Below are 15,096 nucleotides of genomic sequence, written 5' to 3'. Positions count from 1 at the left end.
AGACTACAGGGATCGGCTATTCCTGTGAGGATCCCTGGTTTCCTTTTCTGGGAGACGGTGTTTAGAGATCACACTCTGAAGACCAAGGTTCGCCACTGCTCCTAATTGGCCAGGTGCTTAGTTTCTTTTAAGACAAAGCATCTTCCCTTTACGCTGGTACTTCCATTTCACACTCAGGACAAGAGTTCTTATGTTGGTGTATTGCACCAAAGTAAAAGACTCTTCGGTGTGTGTGTGGGAGGGGGGGAGTCAGGTCCTGGAACAGGATGGCAGAGGACCTAGTGGGGGTTTTATTGTTGTGTGGAAAAATGAGAAATGTTATGCATGTACAAACTACTGTAAAAAAAAAAAAGTTTTGATGTGACCTCATTAGACTTACATCTTTTTTTACAATTTTTTATATTTATTCATTTATTTTTCCTTTTGTTGCCCTTGTTTTATTATTGTAGTTATTATTGTTGTTGTTGTTGATGTCATTGCTATTGGATAGGACAGAGAGAAGTGGAGAGAGGGGGGAAGACAGAGAGGGAGAGAGAAAGAGAGACACCTGTAGACCTGCTTCACCGCTTGTGGAGCGACTCCCCTACAGGTGGAGAGCTGGGGGCTCGAACCGGGATCCCTACTCCAGTTCTTACACTCTGCACCATGTGCACTTTACCCGCTGTGCTATAGACTTATATCTTGATTTTCTTCTACACTGATAGTCCTGGTTTTCAATAGTCACAATATGACATACTTATGTTTTCCCCGCAGTACTAACACAACAGTGTTAGAATAACCATGGCTGACTCCACAACTAAGACTGCTTTTTAAGAAAGGTTGTTGGGAATTGGGTGGTAGTGCAGTGGGTTAAGCACAGGTTGTGCAAAGCACAAGGACCAGTGGAAGGATCCCAGTTCTAGCCCCTGAGTCCCCACCTGCAGGGGAGGCACTTCACAAGCGGTGAAGCAGGTCTGCAGGTGTCTATCTTTCTCTCCCCTCTCTGTCTTCACCTCTCACCATTTCTCTCTGTCCTATCTAACAATGACAACATCAATAATAACTACAACAACAAAACAACAAGGGCAACAAAAGGGAATGAATAAATAAATAAATATATTTTTTAAATGTTTAAAAATAAAAGGTTATTATTTTTTAAATTTTATTATTGGATAGAGACAGAGAAATTGAACAGGGAGGGGAGGTAGAGAAACAGAGAGAAACCTGCAGCCCTGCTTCACCACTTGTGAAGCTTTCCCCCTGCAGGTGGGGACCAGGGACTTGAACCTGGTTTTTTGCACACTAATGTGAGCACTTAACCAGGTACGCCAACGCCTGGTCCCTCACTATGATTACTTTAAAAGTTCCTTAAGTTGTCATTATTACAGAGATGAGCCCTCTGGCTTCTGCGGTCTCACTGCTCCCGTGCCGACTTTTTCATAAAGAAGGAGAAAAAGGCAGGGATACCATAGCACCCCAGCTTCCCACAGAACTTCCTTTGTGCCCTGGCACTCGTATGTGTCATTTAAGACAGAAGCATTTGTGATCACTCTCAATATGAGTGACATTTTCATGGAAACAAAGTATGTTGTTAGACCTGTTTTTCCACAAAGCTCATGTACTTTTGAAAACTTTTTTGACTGGTTTCCTGTGGCCAGCTGTGGACTCATAGCCTGGTGCTGTCTTTCCTCATCTATCCCAGTCTTTCCAGAACAGGATTTCAACAGGGTTGCCTCCCTCTAAGCTCTCCCTCCAGCAGGGAAGTGCTGGGCTCCCTCTGAAATCAGCCTGCGGAGCATCTGCATTCTTAGTATTCTCTTCTGTCTGTGATGTTGGAGGCAAGTCGGGACTAACTGCCTTCGGCCTAGTCTGTTTGAAGCGAGCAGGGGTGAAATATAAAGTGTCGGCCCCTCGTGCACACTCTCGTGTCTGGGCCAGCATCCTGGTGAGAGGAAGCGTGCTGGGTGGTGACGAGTCATGGAATTTGGGAACACGCTTGCACATGTGTGCCTGTCCTTCATCGCCTCTGTTGCCATCATTTATTAGTTGAGTTCATACAGCTGCTTCTCCAGAAAGATGACTTTCTAATTATAATCGCTCAAGACTCACTGAAGAATTTGCGGAATTTTCTCTGTGTCAGCCAATGCGAGTGTGCAGGTCTTCCTCTATTCTTCCCGCCCTGCTCACAGAGAAGCGGCGTGGCCAGGCGTTGTGGTCTGGCCTTTGACTCCCTGGGAGACCAGGGCGCTCTTGTGAGTAGCCTTGCGGCAAGCTCTCAAACAGAGCTTCTCCCAGCCTCCTCCAGGGGACTGCCTTCTTACCACCTGCTGTCTCTTCCATCACATTGTCCTTCATCTCTCCTCTTGTTCTGTCTGTAATTATCAGCTTCTTAGTCACAACCACAGGAGTATCTTGTTCTCTCTGCTTTAGACAGCATACTATTCCATATTTCTTCAGTAACAGGTTTTGTCAGCCACAGAATAGAACGACACTGATTCTGATTAAATAATGTGTCTTTAATTTTTGTATGAGTATTATTTGTTTATTTTTTACTAAAGCGTACTATATGGTCACTAGTGGACTGCCTAGGGCTATTATTCCACATAACACTGTATAATATAATATTTCCATGCTATTGTATATTCTTGTGAGCTTATTTTTAGTGGTAATATAAAGCTCCATTATTTTTTACTTCCCTTTTTTTTTTTGGCCTCCAGGGTTATTGCTGGGGCTCAGTGCCTACACTACAAACCCACTGTTCCTGTAGCTATTTTTCAGTTTTGTTTGTTTGGTTTCTGATAGGACAGAGAGAAATTGAGAGGGGAGGGGAAGATAGAGAGGGAGAAAGACAGACACCTGCAGACCTGCTTCACCACCTGTGAAGCAACCCCCCTGCAGGTGGGGGGCTGGGAACTCAAACCAGGATCTTTGTGCCAGGTCCTTAGGCTTTGTACTACGTGCAGTTAACCTGGTGCACCACTGCCCGCCCCCCCCCCCAGGACTTCCTAATTTATATTTAAATTTTTTATTTATTTACTGGATAAAGACAGAGAAGTTGAGAGAGAAGGCAGAGTTAGAGAGGGGGAGAGATACCTGCAGCACTGCTTCACTACTTGTGAAATGTCCCCCCTTCGGTGAGAGGGAAGCAGGGACTCAAACTCACATCCTTGTGCATGGGAATGTGTGTGTTTAGCCAAGTGTGCCACCACCAGGTCCCCTCAAAAATATTTTCTAAAGTCCATTTTCAACTGGGCACTGTGCTCTAAACGTCTGTGCATTGGCAGGTGGACAGCCAGTCATCTCAGGATAGCAGCTGCCTCCACATCTCGGGCAGCTCATTGTGGGAAACCACCTTTCTCAGAGCCCGGGGCCTGGTGGCAGCGCCCTGCACACTATAGATAGTGTGTTGCTCTAGAGACCTGAGGTGTGGTTCCACACACACAAACTGCCTGAGCATCTAATCTGTTGTAAATTTAATTTGTTTGATAGCTTGAGTCATTTTGAGACCGTGGGGCATGTCATTTCCCCCTTCTATCAGAATGGGCCTTTATATGTATTTGAACTTTTCCACATGCTGCTAGAGGGTAGGGGGCATTTGAGGGAGTCATGCCAGTCCCTGAATCAGGTGACTCTTGCATTTATGGTATGTGGGGAACATGTAGGCTCAAAAGCAAGACCTAGCAGTGAAGTACAGATAGTTGGTCTGCCTGGGGACACGGTGCCAAGGGCTCCCCTCACACCTCATCGCTTTCCTCTCCTGTGGGTCTAGGAACTGGTCAGGCTTACCATCGAGAAGCAGGGACATCCGTCTCCAACAAGTCCAGCGAAGCCCAGTTCCCCAGCCTGCAAGCCTGATGGGTGAGTGCTGACTGAGTCCTCCAGTCACTGTCGTCACATTTGACCTACACTTGAGAAAGAGTGAGAGCCAGATTGGGCAGCCTTGTCAGGTCAGCTGTGTGAGGCCTGTGTCCCCTTTTTCAGTGAATTCTGGGTGAGTGACTGTATGACTTGAAGCATATATGGCTCACACACACCTGAAGTATTGCTAGTCCCAAAGCTCTACTCTGCATGACTCTGTAAGGGGTGCGGGTGAGTGTGGAGTCACCCACACCAGCACTCTCGGACTTACTTTCACAACTGGAAAGAACTTTAAATGGCTAGAATTTAGCTTGAGGGCGGTGTAGAGTTTTCTGCAATGTTTATTTGTATGTTTTACTAGAGAAAAGAGAGACCAGTCCCCCAATAAAGAAATTTTAAAACGAAGAAGAGAGAGAGAGAGAAAGAAAGAGAGAGAAAGAGGCGGTAGCTCCCTATAGCATGCGCACCGATCCGACCTGGCGTCTCACACACACAGAACAAGTGCCCTCGCACCGAACCGCCTCTGCAGCCACAAGGGAGCGCTTTCACTTATTTTTAGGACTTACTTATTTATGAAAGAGAAAGAGGAGGGTAGGTGAGAAAAAGAATCAGAGTGTCACTCTGGAATATGCAGAGCCAGGGGTCAAACTCAGGACCTCATACTTGTAAGTCCAGCACTTTAGCCACTGCACCACCTCCACAAATATGGACTTCTATTTATTCATTTATTTACTATTAATTAGAAAGATGGGGGAGAGAGAAAGAGAGAAAGAACCAGACATCACTCTGGTACATGTGCTGCCAGGGATCAAACCCAGAGCCTCATGCTTGAGAGTTCAGTGCTTTATCCACTGCGCCACTTCCTAGATCACCAAATACAGACACTTTAAGATCTTGTAGTACTTTCTACTTACAAGCCCCTAGTGAAGATAGAACATATAAGTTTGGAGTATTTGCAAGAGGCTTTAGTTTATCTAGTATGAGAGTTCCTTTTATAGATGGCAGGCAACGATGCAGAATCAGGAAGACTAAGCCAAATTCCTGCTGGAACCCCATCCCTGCCATTGTGAGGCACAGGTCTCAGTCCTCTGTGTGTGAAGCCCCTGCTCCTCAGCCCCTGTCCCCCTATCATCTCCCACTCCAGTCACATCGTAACCTTCTCTAGAAGGATCTCTATAACCTTCTGTGATCCAGGTTCTTTTCAATTCTCCAGCCAGTCTGAGCTCCCCCTGACAGATCGAGAGATGGAGATTCTAAACAAGACAACCAGCATGTCACAGTCAACTGAGCTACTCCCAGACTCGACAGATGAAGAGGTTGCACCCCCTAAGCCCCCACTTCCTGGCATTCGGGTGGTTGATAATAGGTAATTTTCTGTTTACTAGAACTGTGGTGTGAGGAGGAGGAGGAGGAGGAGGAGGAGGAGCTGTTGTTTGATGAATGGATAAGTAGAATAAGCCAAAAAGAGGACAGGTGGTACCAGCAGGGTAAAACCTCAGATCCCAGAACACTGTTGTTTAGGGAAACCTTGGAAGTTTACTTCCCTGGGAAGGACCATCTCTAGTAGTTGTGTGAACTCAGCCCTGGAGCCCTCTTGCCTCATGCTCCAAGAACTGTTTTCTTTTTAGGCTGAGCCAAAGGAAAATTGGCCCAATTTATTATGGAGGATTTTTCTGATTTTAGAGGGGATTTTTTGGCATCAGTTTCATTTCAGCAGAAGAGGGTGAAACAGGAGTTAAAAGTGAAAAATAGGTAGAAGATTTCTCATAATGAAAGAATTTGCTATCCTAATGTCTCTTTAAAAGGTTTTTATGGGAGTCGGGCGGTAGCGCAGGGGGTTAATCACACACGGCACAAAGCACAAGGAAGGACCGGCGTAAGGATCCCGGTTCGAGCGCCCGGCTCCCCACCTGCAGGGGAGTCGCTTCACAGGTGGTGAAGCAGGTCTGCAGGTGTCTGTCTTTCTCTCCTTCTCTCTCCTCACTTTCTCTCTCCATTTCTCTCTGTCCTATCCAACAATGACATCAACAACAATAATAATAACTACAACAAGGGCAACAAAAGGAAATAAATATAAAAAAAAAAAGGTTTTTATTTGGGTTCTTTGGTTTGTTTGACTTTTATTTGTTTATTTGGTTTTTTGTTTTTAATGTCTTTCAGTCCTCCACCAGCATTGCCACCAAAGAAAAGGCAGTCGGCTCCATCTCCCACCCGAGTGGCAATTGTGGCCCCCATGAGTCGAGCCACCAGTGGCTCCAGTTTACCTGTTGGAATTAATAGGCAGGTAATGCAGGCCCATCTGGGAAGGCAGAGGGAGGATTTGAGCTTGGGAAATGACTCCAGAAGTAAAAGGAAACCCAGGAGTCTCTAGTTCCTGGTATTGGTCACGACAGAGGGAGTGATATTTCCTTTGTTTACCTTCTGTCTCCAGAATATGGCAGGGGTCCCACAGTAGGCGAGTAGGCTGAAACAAAGGGGCATCTCCTGCGGACATCCAGCAGCCCAGGTCTTTCCTCGCGCCCCACTCGTGCACTCGCAAAGATTTCTTTTCTCAGAAGCATTTTTCTGCTTGCATCTAAGTCAGGCCTGGTTTCTGAGCTTGGCAGCATTTCCTTCCCTAAGTAAATATACTAGTCCCCTCTTTGCCACCATTTCTCAGAAGTGACTGGTTCTGTTTTCATTTTTCCACATGAGGATTTTGACGTGGACTGTTACGCGCAGAGGCGGCTCTCAGGAGGCAGCCACTCCTACGGAGGAGAGTCCCCCCGCCTGTCCCCCTGCAGCAGCATAGGCAAGCTGAGCAAGTCAGACGAGCAGCTGTCCTCCCTGGACAGAGACAGCGGACAGTGCTCCCGGAACACAAGCTGTGAAACACTAGGTGAGCTGCAGCTATTTCTGCCACCCTCCCATCTTGCCCTTTCTTGCTGACTTCTTTGTCGTCAGGCAGGCCTTACCCAAATTCCAGGTGGTTCCAATCAATGACTCTGCACTTTGGGCCAGTAATTCAAAATCTGCCCCTCAGTCTCATCTGCAGAATGAGAATACCGGTATCTGTCCCTTGAGCAGACAGTCTGTTGAGAATTTAGATGAAGTGAAAAAAAAAAAGTGAAACCATACAGGTACTCAAATCGTAGCTGTTGTTACAGTTAATCTGTCAGTGTGTAATGTGGTCCCCTTTCCCAGAAATCAGAAGCCACCTGTGCCCAGAGCTATGAACAAGGAGGAGGACTCTGACAACTTTGAGCAGAAGGTGAAGGCAGGCAGGCTGCACGTGCGGCCACCTGGCTGGTGTGTCTGCGCACCGGACCTGTGCACACCAGAAGGGCAGTTCGCAGGAGGCGGAGAGAGTTTTAAGTGGCTGGTGTCCAACAACTAGATACTTGCCTCTGAGAGGTGATTTAAGAACATAGTCAGAGGGACCGGGTGGGGGCATATCTGGGTAAGTGCACATGTTACAGTGCACAAGGACCCAGGTTTGAGTCCCCAGTCCCCACCTGCAGGGGGGAAGCTTTGCGAGTTGAAGCAGGGCTGCAGGAGTCTCTCTGTCTTTTACACTCTCCATTTTCCCCTTCTCAATTTCTGTCTCCGTCCAACAAATAAATAAAGAAAATTGAAAAAAAGAGAACATAGAGATTTATAGCAAAATTTCTGTCCAACAGTGTTAATCTCCATATTTAATTAGAAGTAGTGGTATGCTGGAAATACCGCTGAGTGGTAGGAAGAAATGTAAGTCATGATCCGTCATGGGTAGAATAATTTATAGCTATTAAAAGTCAGTTATTGTTGGGCAGAAGTAGATAGCATAGTGGTTATGCAAAGAGGCGCTCATGCCTGAGGCTCCAAAGTCATAGGTTTAATCCCCCACACCACCATAAACTAGAACTGATCAGTGCTCTGGTAAAAAAAAAAAAAAAAAGTCGGTTATTGTTAATAAAGGACAAAATCCAAGACCCCTTATATAATATTTTCTCATTTGGATTTAACAAAAAGAATTCTAGGGTGGGAGGAGACAAAAAAACAATTTTTTTAAAAAACAGGACTGCAGTTCTTCCTCTCTCTCTTTTCTTTAAAAAAAAAAAAAAGCATTTTTTATTTTGTTTTTTAATTGCCAGGGTGCTACTCAGCTATGATTTATGGTGATGCCTGGGATTGAGCATGTGACCTAAAATTATAGTTAGGTCCTGGAATTGTGTTGTTTCTTTTCTAAATGCTTATTTGTTTATGAGAAAAAGAACCAGTACATCACTCTAACACATCTGATGCTAGAGATTGAACTTGGGTCTTCATGCTTGAGAGTTCAAGACCTTATCCACTATGCCACTGCCTCAGCCAGTGATTTTTTTATATATTTATTTATTTATTCCCTTTTGTTGCCCTTGTTTTATTGTTGTAATTATTATTGTTGTTGTTATTGATGGTGTTGTTGGTGGATAGGACAGAGAGAAATGGAGAGAGGAGGGGAGGATAGGATGGAGAGAGACAGACACCTGCAGACCTGCTTCACCGCTTGTGAAGCGACTCCCCTGCAGGTGGAGAACCGGAGGCTCGAACCGGAATCTTTACGCCGGTCCTTGTGTTTTGCGCCATCTGCACTTAACCCACTGCACCCGACTCCCTGTTTTTGTTTTTTTAAATAAGAAATGTTTCGGGAATCAGGTGCTAGTGCAGCAGGTTAAACACAGGTGGTGCAAAGCTCAAAGACAAAGACAAGAGTAAGGATCCCGGTTCGAGCCCCCAGCTCCCCACCTATAGGGGAGTCACTTCACAAGCGGTGAAGCAGGTCTGCAGGTGTCTTTCTCTCTCCATCCTATCCTCCCCTCCTCTCTCCATTTCTCTCCATACTATCCAACAACAATGGCATCAATAACAATAATAATAAAACAACAAGGACAACAAAAGGGAATAAATTTTTTTAAAAAAAAAAGAATATGAATTTAAGCGAGAGCATTTATAGATGGAATGAGAAACACTCTAGGAAACAGAATTGCAAAGGTGAAGTGTGGGAGAGTTTCTTTCTGTAGGTCTTTAACTAACAGATCTGTTTTCTTGTTGTGATTGTAGATCATTACGATCCTGACTACGAATTCCTTCAGCAAGACCTCTCTACTGCAGATCAGATACCTCAACAAGTGGCCTGTAACCTTAGTCCCTTGCCAGAGTCTGTGGGGGAGTCTGGGTCACCATTTCTTGGTCAACCTTTCCAGTTGCCTCTTGGCAACTGCTCCCATCTGGAGGGGCCCTCAGCCCCAGGGCAGCAGATGGACTTGCCACCCGCTCTTCCCGAGAAGAAGCGCAGAAGCGCAGCCTCCCAGACCTCAGACAGCTCTAGCTGCAGGGTGTCCTATGAGCGACACCCCTCACAATATGACAACATCTCCGAGGACGACCTGCAGAACCCAGCCTCAGTCCACTCCGGCACCTTCATGCCCTTTGCTGCTATTCTCCCCTTCCAGCAAGGAAGTTCCGCCACCTCTGTCGAATTTGTGGGTGATTTTACTGCTCCTGAGTCAGTGGGTGACCCAGAAAAACCACCTCCCCTACCAGAGAAGAAAAACAAACACAGTAAGTTTTCATTGAGCTGTTGTCAGGATTTAGTAATCTAAAGCACTGGTGTGTTTGTTTGGTTTTTTGTTTGTTTTATTATTTATTCACTTTTGTTGCCCTTGTTATTTTTTATTGTTGTAGTTATTATTGTTGTTGTCATTGTTGGATAGGACAGAGAGAAATGGAGAGAGGAGGGGAAGACAAGATGGGGAGAGAAAGACACCTGCAGACCTGCTGCACCACAGTGGTGTGTTTTTAACTAATCACTAGACTAGAGTCAAACCAGTGCTTCATAATTTCATTAAAACAAAAACCAAAAACAAAGAAACTGCAGGTACAGAGACACTTCTGGAGCCTTTTAAATTGTTCTTTCTTTTTCATCAGTATTTGTGGCTTCTCCTCTTGTGGTCACTAAGAATCCTAGCACAGAGCTTGACGGTCACCTCTTCTAGGTTACCTGGCCTGAATATGTGATGGCAAAAAGGAATGAGTGTCGTGACCCTCGGGATAGCGTGACCTCACAGCAGAGTAGGGAGATGTTAATAAATGTATGAAGTTAAGTAGATCTGACAACGTCCAGAGAAGTTTCCTTGGGATCCCTGAAAATCAGGTGGCTATTTAGAGAGATCCCCGCCTTCTGTTTGCAGACACTAAAACACCCCACGATGACTTGGCATCTGGAGTTGCTGGGGGGATGATGACACACCTTTAAATTAGATATTCGAATACATGATGTTAATAGATCCCAAGAGTGGACTGGAAATTTGAGCTGTATGTTGTATGTCAGTTTTTTGTTTTGTTTTGTTTTTTTTTTTTGCTTTACCAGAACACTATTCAGCTCTGGCTTATGGTGGTGCAGGGGATTGAACCTAGGGCTTTGGAGCCTCAGGCATGAGAGTCTGTTTGCATAACCATTATGCTATCTACCCTCTGCCCGTATGTCAGTTTTTTTAAAGATGTATTTATTAAGGTGAAGAGAACTAATGTTGCTGGCACATGTGATTCTATATGATGCTGGGAATCAAACTCAGGGTCTCACGCTTGACACTCCTCACGTACCGGAATGTTCCCGACTGTGCATTTGCCGTTACGTTCCTAAGCGGAGTTCTAGTGGGGACTGCTTTCTCCGCTTGCTCGCCTAGTGGCTCCTTGATACCTGCCTGCCCGTCCCTCCCTTCTTTGATGGCATAGTGCTGCCTTGTCTGTGTTTGGCAGACCGACTGACTCCATTTGGACGTGTGTGGTGAGATCAGCCCCATAGCCCCAGGATACCCTGTCTCCACTGGAAACATCCAACAGAGAACATCTCAAACTAGGAAATTCGGATTTTCCAAATGAGAGCATTTGGTTGGCCCCATCAAGAGCTATGCAGCTCTCGCAGTTAAAATCAGCAAGGGCTGCCATGAGGGCCAACTGGACCTCAATGGAAGGAGGTGGCCCCCAAGGGTGTATCCTAGTATCCTGACTCACTGAGCTCACCCAGTTTTTGTAATGGCCTTGGTGGTGTGACCCCTGCTGAAGGACTGATGGTTCTAGGGCTAATGATGTCATCCCCACTTGTCGCATAAATCAGGGCACCAGAGGGGATGACTGCAAGGGGCTGTGCTCAGAGAACTGGTGGTCTCTCTCCTACAGTGCCTTGAGCTGAACAGTGTGTCTTCTGCGCTCACACCGTTTCCCCTTCTGGACCGCATCCAAGCTCAGTGTGGCAGAAATGTGCTTCAAGTGGCACCCAGGGCCCCACCCAGCTTTAAATGTTTTTTATTCTACTTTTAGAGTATAAGGGACAGCACAAGTCACTGCTCCGCCATCCTTGAAATTGTACTGTTTGTCTTTGTTGCTCTCGCGTAGTGCCAGGGATTGAACCCAGAGCTTTACAGATGCAAGGCAGGTGCTATGCTACTGAGATAGCTTTAACAAAGCAGAACAAACTCCTTAGTGCAAGATGTGGCCTGCCCTTGTGATAGCTTCACACGCACTGTCATTTGAGTCCTTGCTGCCTGCGAAGGCAGGTGTTATTAGCTCCCATGATACAGATGAGGAAACTGGCACTCACAGGAGCAGGCGAGTGGCAGCTCTGGGCTTCAGCCCCACGCCGGTGTCCCCTGCCCAGTACAGTGCCTCCCAGCACTCCCAGCAGGGCAGGAAAGGGATCTGCCCTCCCTTCGTGACCCCTTCCAGGTTCGGCAACAAGATGCTGGAACTGTCACTGAAGTTGGGAGCCTTTTTTTATTATTATTATTCCCTTTTGTTGCCCTTGTTGTTTTATTGTTGTAGTTATTATTGTTGTTGTCATTGTTGGATAGGACAGAGAGAAATGGAGAGAGATGGGGAAGACAGAGACGGGGAGAGAAAGATAGACACCTGCAGACCTGCTTCACCGCCTGCGAAGTGACTCCCCTGCAGGTGGGAGCCGGGGACTCGAACCGGGATCCTTATGCTGGTCCTTGGCTTTGCACCACGTGCGCTTAACCGCTGCACTACCGCCCGACTCCCGAAGTTGGGAGTCTTTTTTGTGCTCTGGGAAAGGACCTCAAACTTGAAGTTTCCTGAGACTTGTTCTTTGTCCTAAGTCCTCTACTAGCCTGGGTCCTTGTGACTTCCAGCATGTGATGCACACCCCAGAAACCCCCAGCTTGCCCTCCTTGCCCCGAGCTTACACTGCTGCCCCATGTGCTGCTTGCATGTGGCCCACGGTGAGCAGCTGCTTCACCTGTGCAGCACCCAGAGATCCCTCATCCAGAGGATAGAACCTAGCTGTTACATCTCAGTGAGCACAACTTCCTCCCCACACAGGCGTGGAGCCTGCAGTCCTGATGTGGGACACAACTTTTGAGGCGCCGAGACCTTATACATACACAAGTTCACTGCTCCATTTAGATAGAAAGAGGGAGGGAGGCAGGGAGACCATAGCACTGGAGCTTTCCCTGAAACTGTGGCTTCCCCATTGGGTCAGGACCTGAACTTGAACTGTGTGCCTGTGAAGCCCCAGTGGGTGCGTTTCAGACCACAGCCAGGGGCCACAGCCTGGCAAATGACCAGCCAGGCAGGGAGAGCACCAGGGACGTGTGTCTTTTCACTAATCTCTCTACAAAAACCTTGGTGCCGCATGCCAGCAGCTATCTGCTCTACATCCTTCTCAAGCTCTCGTCCTTGTGTAAGGGCTACTGAATCCTGATGCATCTGCTTTGAAGACAGCCCTGTACCCGACCACCCCACCATGGTCTTGTGGCAGCCTACCAGCTGCCCCAGGCCACCCTGGAGGGGGGAGCCTGAAGACCCTTCCTACAGGTTCATAGTCTAGCCTGCTTCCTGGTTCCCTTACTCATCCCTGCATGACTTCTGGGGTGAGGATGCCTCCTTTTCTTTTACTCTCCCTCCGCCAGCTGTGTGCCCATCTGGAACCCAGCCCCAGCCTTGGGACTTTGCCTGGCCTGATAGTCTTGGGCAAAAAAAAAAAAAAAAAAAAAACTCTTCAAGTTCTTCAAACTCACATAGCTTGGCCATATTCTAGAACAGCACTCTCTTGCCTCCCTGCTTCACTGTTCTCCACAGAATACATTTCTTCCCAGTGATCACCCCACTCTGTTCTGTTTTCTGTGCCTCCTCCCTACCTCTGGTCTCTTCCCCCAAGAGTGGAGGTGAATCCACAGGAGCAGAGGTTGGTTTGGTTTGGTTTGGTTTGGTTTGGTTTGGTTTGGTTTGGTTTGGTTTGGTTTGGTTTGGTTTGTTAGGCCTTGTGCAGTTCCAGACCCTGGGTCAGAACCTGACACATAGTTGCTCCCGGATAATCAGATGAAGATGAAGCCTCATCATACTGTGGCAAGAGCCAAGAAGAAAGGAAGTGAGGTTGCTTAGCAGGAGCTCAGAAAGTCGGAGTCAGTCTGAGCCTTCACCACAAGGAGGGAAGAAGTCAGCTTGGCAGGGCTTGGGGAGAGCAGCAGGAACAGCCTAGGCAGAAACCCCGAGTGTTCCAGGAACTGAAAGAAGACAGCAGAGCTGGGCTTGGAGTGAGAGGAACTGGAAGTGGTGTGTTTGAGAGCCCACAAACCCATGTTCCGTGTCCCTTAAGTGTGGCTGGAAACTCCCTAGGGCTTTTCAGCAAGGGAACAAAGTACCTCCAGTGTGCCTTTTTCTAAATAGACTTTGTTTCTGAGAACAGTCCTAGGTTCATACCAGTACTGAGTGTAAAGTACAGGGTTCCAGTGTGTCCCTGCCTCCACCAGTGTGGGCTTCCCACTGTGTACACCCCCACTCTGAGGTAACAGTCTCCACAGACCTCCACTGATGCCATCCACCACCTACTATCCAAGTTCACATGGGGTCCACTTTTGCAAAACCAAGAGCTTTACCAGCGTGGGGGTGTACTGTCAGAGTAGTTTCCCGACCTCCTGGGCTGCTAGGAAACCCCGCCAGCCTGGGTGATGTGAGTGGGAAGGGGAGGGGAGGCAGCCCCCACCCCCAGCTCTGCTCCCCGGGGGCATGGAGGGCGGCCACCCACCCGTGTCTGTTCCACAGTGCTGGCCTACATGCAGCTGCTCGAGGACTACTCAGAGCCACAGCCCTCCATGTTCTACCAGACGCCGCAGAACGAGCACATCTACCAGCAGAAGAACAAGCTCCTCATGGAAGTGTATGGCTTCAATGACTCCTTCAGCAGTGCAGACGCCCCACAGGAGCTGGCCCCACCCCCAGCCCTGCCCCCCAAGCAGAGGCAGCTGGTAAGCAGCCCCATCCATGCTCCCTGCCCACTGCCCCTACCCTAACCCGAACTTCCTGTCCTGCAGGCCTCTAGGAAGCATTGCCCTTGGGGGCCAGGGTGCTGAGCTGGTGCCGAACTAGCTGCTCCTTCCGTGTGGTTGCTTTCACTTCCTCTGCACGAGCTCCCAGCAGCCTGGCTCCTGCACTGCCATTTTGCCACCTGGGAGGAAGGTGGGCGGGGGGCTTTCTTTCCAGAGCAGCCCCCTGCAGCTGAGATTGGCTTGCACTCAGAATGTTTTCTTTCTCTGACAGTCTTGTATCCCCCCCTCCCTTTCTTGGCTCCAATATAGACCTCCCAGAAAGAAGGGACTCAGCACACAGGGCCAAGTCTGTGTATGGCCATCTGTGAGCTCAATTTACATAATGGGCCCAACTATATGGAGTGACTTACATGGCGCCCCAGCCAGGATCAACCCAGTGAAAACAGGCTCTGTTTAAAGCGGGAGGGCTTTAAGCAGGGCCGCTTTGGGGATGGCTCCCTTTAAAAAAAGCACCTCCATATGAGGACTCCGTGAAGGTAGTAAAGCCCGAGTCAGCACAGAAAGCAGGCCATGGGCACCCTGTGAGGTTCCAGAAGGCAAGAGGATGGAGGTGGGGTGCTTGTTTTCTGCCTCTAAAGCTTTTGCTCTTTGCTGCCCGTTTACTGAGTAATCATGTGAGCTCTGGTCAGACTTAGAATCCAGGGTTCCCATTTAGGAAGAACATTCCTCACCCCAGAGGACCGCTGCCCTCTACAGAGCGGAGTGTGCTGTTTTTGCTCAGATACTGGCCCACCTGGTAGTGTTGTAGCCAGAGGGATATAGTCAGAGCTGTCTGCCATGCTTTACTGGGAATCTTGGTGGCGGCAGGGCCATCAGGCATCCTGGGCTTCTTCTCTAGTCCATGGTGCCTGCAGACTTCAGGGTATGTGGGGACAGATCCTGACAAGCACCCTGAGTCAGAAAACCTGAGAGC

The 15,096-nt window shown here is 47.9% G+C and overlaps 1 protein-coding gene across 11 annotated transcripts in view; it reads left to right on the top strand.

Moving 5' to 3' along the window:
* Positions 1 to 15,096, top strand: part of RAPGEF1 (Rap guanine nucleotide exchange factor 1) — a 147,636-nt gene that overhangs the window by 99,148 nt on the left and 33,392 nt on the right. For 10 of the 11 annotated variants that reach the window (XM_060200410.1, XM_060200414.1, XM_060200418.1 and 7 more), the window contains 6 exons: positions 3,749 to 3,837; positions 5,051 to 5,203; positions 5,998 to 6,121; positions 6,532 to 6,715; positions 8,899 to 9,399; positions 13,900 to 14,102. In XM_060200410.1, the coding sequence (XP_060056393.1) occupies positions 3,749 to 3,837; positions 5,051 to 5,203; positions 5,998 to 6,121; positions 6,532 to 6,715; positions 8,899 to 9,399; positions 13,900 to 14,102 (1,254 nt within the window). The remainder of the gene's footprint in view (positions 1 to 3,748; positions 3,838 to 5,050; positions 5,204 to 5,997; positions 6,122 to 6,531; positions 6,716 to 8,898; positions 9,400 to 13,899; positions 14,103 to 15,096) is intronic. The other variant, XM_060200411.1, reaches the window with a different exon arrangement.

Source organism: Erinaceus europaeus, chromosome 10 (genome assembly GCF_950295315.1).
Source record: "Erinaceus europaeus chromosome 10, mEriEur2.1, whole genome shotgun sequence".
NCBI classification, from domain to species: domain Eukaryota; kingdom Metazoa; phylum Chordata; class Mammalia; order Eulipotyphla; family Erinaceidae; genus Erinaceus; species Erinaceus europaeus.
Note: the sequence above shows the minus strand (reverse complement) of the source record. Positions and strands in the feature narration are given on the sequence as shown.